Source organism: Syngnathus scovelli, chromosome 2, assembly GCF_024217435.2.
Source record: "Syngnathus scovelli strain Florida chromosome 2, RoL_Ssco_1.2, whole genome shotgun sequence".
Taxonomy (NCBI): Eukaryota; Metazoa; Chordata; class Actinopteri; order Syngnathiformes; family Syngnathidae; genus Syngnathus; species Syngnathus scovelli.
The window spans coordinates 9,437,321-9,444,230 of record NC_090848.1 but is presented as its reverse complement, the minus strand read 5'-3'; the positions used below and the strand labels follow the sequence as shown (position 1 = coordinate 9,444,230).

The window sequence follows — 6,910 nt, the reverse complement described above, 5'->3', positions numbered from 1 at the left end:
CTCATTAACTGGCGCAATGCATTGTGGGATATTTTCTGCTGCCCCTAGTCAAGGTCCGTTGCCATAGTTACCACAGACAGCGGGAGAGGGCGAGACAGCTTCACGTGACCAAGCAAGATGGCGACCACATTGTTGAATTGATGCTAGTGAGTGAGTACTTTACTTCGTTTAATTAGCTAGCCGCTACGTTGAGACGTCCGGTGCGTTATTTCAGATTTAACAGCCGCATTCTTATGGTTTAACACAACACTATTCAAGGAATTGGCTTTTTACCCCCCCCCCCATCCCAGCGAGATGCGATTTTGCATGTCAAGTGAAGTAATAAATCTGCTAATGTTAGCTTACTGCTCAACTTGGGCTGCAGCTGCTTTATTTGTTGATTAGCCGGCTGGGTGTTTTGTAATTCATATATTTTGGTCGTTACCCATTCCATTTTTCTTTTTCTTGCAGGGTCTTGAGGGGTCCGGAATTTGGACGTGATTTTCTTTTCTATTGTTCAGCATCATCGTCATCAGAATCACAATGGCCCTCAATGTCTTTGGTAAGATGATGATTTACCATTATAGCCTAATCTGAGTGTTTTAATTATGTCTTGTCGTTTGTGTTAATTATACGCCTGACTAATTCATAAATTATTTGTTGTCTTCCCATCATGTGCATTGAATTAGAGGAAGCCAGTGGCCTCGATTTAGCGATTTGAACACATGTCCCTACGAGCCAGTCTATAACTTTGTCAAATCGACGTAATATTGTACAGTTACTAAATCAAACTGTTAATTCACGGATTGTTATTGCTGTTACACTGGAACTGTTGCTGGTTCAGAGGTGGAATTTGATTGTCTCCAGAATTTGAAACAAAAGCTACTTCTGATTGCCATACGTTTTGATGCAATTCTTTTCAGGGTTGTTGTATAGGAAAGGAAAGAACCCATGCACATTGTAATAGTATTATTTTGGATAAAAACCTTGTTACACAGATAGTTTGATGTTTTAAAGATGCGTATGAAGTAAATTTAAAAAAACGCACCCAGACATACAATAAAAAATATCTTTGGAAAAATCATCACACTCTTACCCCATCTCAAGGCTCTGATTTTATTTTAATTCACACCTCGACAAGAATAGCCTATCATAGACAGAAGGCGTGAATGAAGAGATTGTATCATTTGTGGTGCACACATGTAGCCTCGAGGGAACATTACACAGCCTTGCGCAACTTTTTTTTTCTTGGCTGCATCATGTTCCTCTTGTTGGGAAGAAAAGTTTTTAATTAAGTGTGTTTTTTTTTTTTTACAATCCATTTCAAGCAAATATTTTTGTTGTTGTGGAATTGTCATATTGACTCCACTTATCTGAATGTTCTTAAAATGTATGATCAATTTTGAATTAAAAAAAAAACAGCAAACATTTTCTATTTGTCTTCTCAGATCATGATGAATACAGGCCACCGGTATGGAAGTCTTACTGTAAGTACTTACTAATAATTTGTGGTGATATCGTTTTGTACTTTTGAGTATTTGTCTGTCTGTGTGTCGCTTAAAAACTGAGATCCAGCTTGTGTTTTCTGCCGCAGTGTATCAGCTCCAGCAAGAGGCGCCACACCCACGTCGATTGACCTGCACTTGTGAGGTGAGGTTCCGATTACCCTCTGTTGACAAATAGGATTTAGAACACATCATATTTGTCATTCTTATTATTTTTTGGTGACGCTTGAATGCTGGTCATTAAGCCACTATCCCACTGGGCGGAGAACAAGTGCGAGTGTTTTCAAAGGCAGTGAATGAGAGTTTGTCAAGGTGCGTTCACAGTTGCAAATATTAGCAAAATGTTTAACAGACGCTCATCAGTTTAAGTGATTTTGTCTTGTCGCAAAGAGATTTTGAACAAGTTCAAAATTCCCTAGCCAGACAAAAAGTACAATACAGTGCAGAACATCTGGAGACCGTGAACGAACCTTAACAAGAAGACAACGTTTGCTGACACTCACACTTTTTCACCGCTCAAAGTGATAGGGTCGTCACTAGTTACTTTCTCCAGCCAGTTAAAAACCTTGCTGTGTTTGCATTTAAGCCCTCACTTGGCTTTATGTTCCTTTACTGGTTTTGTATTCCTTACCAATGCTCCACGTTAAGAAAAACAAGACAATTGACATCTATGATGATGAATGACTAATTCCAGTCAGCACACTCATGTTTGCTGAGCACGATTCTGCCTCCTGCTTGAGCCAAAAAGTACGAGATTAGCTAGCTGACGTCATGCAGCGCTAAATGTCAGGCTGTAAATTGACTTGTACAACCAACACCATATAAATACTTGCCATTGTGCTAATGTGTTGGTTTCACGTCATATTTTGAGCTCTGTTGCGCTCTTAGTTTGACTCATTCACTCCTCTCTGCTCCCACACATACGCCGACTCACATGCTGGTCCAGAATAAAATGTTACCGTCTCACGAATCATATTGCCTGTGGGTGGAATTCTCCCGCTAAACCTTTGATGGTTTTCAAATATGTGTATTTCACCTGCAGGTGGACAATCGACCCAAATACTATGGAAGAGAGTAAGTCGCTTATTTCATCGGCGTGTCTTGTGAGAATTGTTTGATGTGGACAAGCAGACCTACTGTGTTCAGATATCACGGGATGATTTCTAGAGAGGAAGCCGACCAGCTTCTGAGTCAGGCCGAAGGCAGCTACCTCATTCGAGAGAGTCAAAGGCAGCCGGGCACATATACACTGGCGCTGAGGTAAGTGCATTTCCGTAAAACGTGTATGTCATACGGCAAGTCACTGTTCGTGCCGTCGGTGAATATGAGTCGTCGTGACGGATCTGATCGAGCTTCATCCAAAGTGGAGCACCACTTGTGTTTTGGGTCGGCATCAGCTATTCATAGCTTTGTTCCACCTGCCCACATACGCTTGCATGTTTCCCCTGTGGTTATAATTACCTTCCATAAATACTTCTCTGTGAATGAAAATTTGATTTGGGGTTAATGATCTTAAAGTGTCCATCCACTGAGGCCTAGAAAAACTGTTGTCCCAGTTTGGTTTTATTTGATCAGATCTAATTAAAAGTCATTCAAGCGAGGGCAGACTTTGCCTAAGATCTTCTTCCCATCACCCCATTCAGGTTCGGGAGCCAGACGAGAAACTTCCGTCTTTACCATGATGGGAAGCACTTTGTTGGAGAGAAGCGATTCGAGTCCATCCATGACCTGGTCACAGATGGCCTCATCACACTTTACATTGAAACCAAGGTGAACACTCAGGGGGCACTTTCTATGAACCGGTCCTTCTGTCAACCCAAAGCATTCTAAACCTTTTGAAACTGTGACTGTTTTTTTTTAGGCAGCAGAGTACATCGCCAAAATGACTATCAACCCTATCTATGAGCACGTGGGCTACACTACACTGAACCAGGAACCCACACTGAAGAAACACGTGCCACACAGCATGGAGGCCCCCGATGGCCCGGTTCCCATCAAAGATGATTGCAACACTGAGGAGAGGGTGAGGACGATGAGCATTGATTGATTGATGCAATGTACTTGGTGCAGAGTGTCACAGATGAAGCTGAACAGTGATGTAACATGTAATGATACTTTCTCTCCAAGGACCGTTTTGCTCAAGGATTTAGTGACTGTAAGAATCACGGTGCTCTTATTGGTTCACTCTCCTCTAAATGTGACCTGCTCAATCCAGCTCTCCCTCCCGCTCTCACTTGCTCAGTGTAGCGGCGTTTTAGCTCCTTCTCAGTCGTGTGGATTGCAGTGTGCAGAGCGAGAGCTGTAACGCCAGTCTGAAGGATGTAGAGGACTTTTGGATTTATTTGCAGATCCTGTGGCCGATTTTCTGATTCTTTGGCCCACTTTTGTTGAGCAGCCAACTTTGTCTGGCTGACTGTAGGGGCTCCATACAAGTTGCTTGCAGATCCAGCTTTTCTTTGGATTATACAATTTATTTCTGTTTCTTTGTACGATTTACCGGAACGTCTCTTTTGACTTAAACGCAGTTTTATACTACAGATTCCATAATGCCAAACAGCAAGGCTCATGTTAGGAGAGGTAAGAAGCAATCAGGCCGGCGAGATGAGAAACGAGCGCGTCAAAAGGGTTCTTGGTTTGCTGCTGCCCTTGGATTGGATGGTGGCAGTAGTGGCTCAGTTCTTCATCTGCCAATTGCTGGCAGCTCGTTAGACCCCATCATAAAGAAAGGGACCCGGCTCGACCGAGGCCCGGTTATGTCCAAACCAACATCTCCTGCCTCCGCCTTCTGGCAGCCACTAAAAACTTTGGCCATTTCGCAGCTCACATCGCTGGTGCGACGAGCCACGCTGCGGGAGAGTGACATGGTGCCAAAATATGAGAAGGTTCACAACTTTAAGGTAAGACTCATGTGCGTGCATGCTTGCGTGAGATGTCTTGGTCATCTTCTGCCACCATCAACAGGTTCATACATTTCGTGGCCCTCACTGGTGTGAGTATTGCGCCAACTTCATGTGGGGGCTCATCGCTCAAGGTGTCAAATGTGCAGGTAAGACACCTAAGTGCACATTAGGGGTGGGACTAGGTCATGCAAGTACACATCATAAATATGTCTCATGTTAATCTTCACGTTTCAAGCAAAAAAAAAAAAAAAAATCTTACAAAAACAAATCTTTATCTTGAACATAATTAGACTATAGGTTTTCAAATGTCAACAGGCAATCCTAGCCAAGCCATGTAGTTCAAATTCCAAGTCAGTCAAATCTTTCATGATATTTATCTATACAAGTAATAAAAAAGCAACTTGAGTTTGAAGTTTCACACATACACATGCACAAAAAACTAAATAAGCTCCTGTTATGTGTCAGACTGCGGGTTGAACGTTCACAAGCAGTGCTCAAAGGTTGTGCCCAATGACTGCCAGCCAGACCTTCGTCACGTCAAGAAGGTGTACAGCTGTGACCTGACCACCCTGGTCAAAGCGCACAACACCAAAAGGCCCATGGTGGTCGACATGTGCATCCAAGAAATTGAAGCCCGAGGTGGGTAGCGTCGCGAGCTGACAAAGGTGGAGCCTGCTACCGCTCACGGTTTCTTTTTAACTGTGGCCTTCCTCTGTTTCCTAGGTCTCCAGTCAGAGGGTCTGTATAGAATATCCGGCTTCAGCGAGCTAGTTGAAGATGTCAAGCTGACGTTTGATAGAGGTCAGAATCACACCTAAAGTTGTACATTACTCTGTAATGATCCCCTACATTGCATCCACAGATGGCGAGAAGGCAGATATCTCATCGAGCGTATATGAGGACATCAACATCATCACTGGCGCGCTCAAGCTCTACTTCAGAGAGCTACCCATTCCCCTCATCACATATGATGCCTACCCACGCTTCATCGAGTCTGCAAGTAGGCGCTCTGATCAATGACAATGTCACAATGACTTATTTAATGTCTATATGGATGGTCTTCCATTTGCTCTTTGCAGAGATCACAGACCCGGAAAAGCGGCTGGAATCCCTCCACGAGGCTCTCAAGCTACTGCCGCCAGCTCACTGCGAGTCGTTGCGGTACCTCATGGCGCACCTCAAAAGGTAAGCGCCTGCCACATCTATTTTTGTTAGGTAATGTCATGAACAGTCAAGGCATCTATTGTTTACAAACATCATGAAAGGTCTGCGGAAACGGGGCTTAAATGAACACTTGTTTATTTTAAGGCCTTTTCCAAGACATGAGCCTTTCCTTTTCTTCCTTCAGGGTGACCCAGTACGAAAAGGACAACCTCATGTCCAGTGAGAACCTTGGAATTGTCTTTGGACCCACATTGATGAGATCACCTGACTTGGATGCCATGACGGCACTCAATGACATCCGCTACCAAAGGCTGGTGGTCGAAATGCTCATCACCAATGAGGACGTGTTGTTCTGAGAGGAGGCGGAGTGAAGAGAAAACGAACAAGAAGATATTTCACCAATGCAGGGCAACTTGTCCCACCTGACTGGCTGTTTTTGTTAATGCACTTGCCAGAAGCAGAATGAATTTTTTGAAGAAAGTCATCGAGAAAATGCTATCACTGAGCCACTCGTGTCAGTGCAGTCAAAACAATGCTGTATTTCCCGTTCTTGTTTTTCATGTTAAGCTTTGTTACAATGAGCTGAGAGCTGGCCATCATGAGCCAGAATTAATAGAAACGTGGCAGCTGGGCTTCCATGGCAACCACAAGAACAACCATGTAATTACTCAGTTTCCTTGAAAAAAAAACCTGATTGTATATTGCTAAAACTGAGCATAACTAATGTCGTAAAGCGCTAGTGACTGTAACATGAAGGATTTTGTTTGCAATGTTATTTTTTTTTAATTACAATAGTGCCAAGTGAAGTCAAGATGAGTTTGGTTTGTGCTGCCTTCTCCGATAGCACATACAGTATAAATGAGTCTGACCCCATTTCTGTCGGGGGAAAAGGAGCAATGATTAAATCTTACTTGAATGTTTTCATGAAGTTAAATCAGAATTTAAGGTGGTTAAAAAAAAAAAAAAACACCCTTGGCTGCTGGGCTGGCTGATATTGTAGAGATGTACCATAATGTTTCTGGATTTTCTAACAAATCGGTTTTGTTTGTTGTGTGATGTAAAAAAAAATATATATACTGTATATATTTTGTTTTTGATTCCATCATGTACTAACACTACCACACTCTGCTGAACCATGAACCACTTATGAGCCTTCCGTGATCTGTGACACTTCTTCAGCATCCTAATTTTCTTTTTTTTTTTTACATTGTCGTGATGTTGATGTAAACTATTTTCTGTATAGTGTGTACGCATGGAGAAATTAAATTATTACATATGCTTATCAGATTTGAAGTTAGTTGTTTATTTTACAGTACTCATAGCTGTATCTTGATTTTTTTTTTATTGACCTAATGAAGAGAA

General features: G+C 42.5%; 1 protein-coding gene across 3 annotated transcripts; it reads left to right on the top strand.

Moving 5' to 3' along the window:
- The first annotated feature begins 48 nt into the window (after window positions 1-48).
- Window positions 49-6,297, top strand: LOC125988767 (N-chimaerin). Of its 3 annotated transcripts, none has more exons than XM_049754420.1 (15): window positions 49-146; window positions 451-541; window positions 1,428-1,466; window positions 1,574-1,629; window positions 2,527-2,558; window positions 2,631-2,744; window positions 3,128-3,254; window positions 3,346-3,507; window positions 4,304-4,381; window positions 4,446-4,530; window positions 4,850-5,023; window positions 5,108-5,185; window positions 5,247-5,384; window positions 5,464-5,569; window positions 5,733-6,297. In XM_049754420.1, exons 2-15 carry the CDS (start codon window positions 523-525, stop codon window positions 5,902-5,904), a joined length of 1,380 nt encoding a protein of 459 aa, XP_049610377.1. In that variant the 5' UTR covers window positions 49-146; window positions 451-522; the 3' UTR covers window positions 5,905-6,297. The 3 variants fall into 3 exon arrangements, with proteins under 3 accessions (XP_049610377.1, XP_049610375.1, XP_049610378.1); XM_049754418.1 differs by having other exon boundaries at window positions 50-150; XM_049754421.1 differs by lacking the exon at window positions 49-146 and adding an exon at window positions 182-200.
- Window positions 6,298-6,910: the final 613 nt, after the last annotated feature.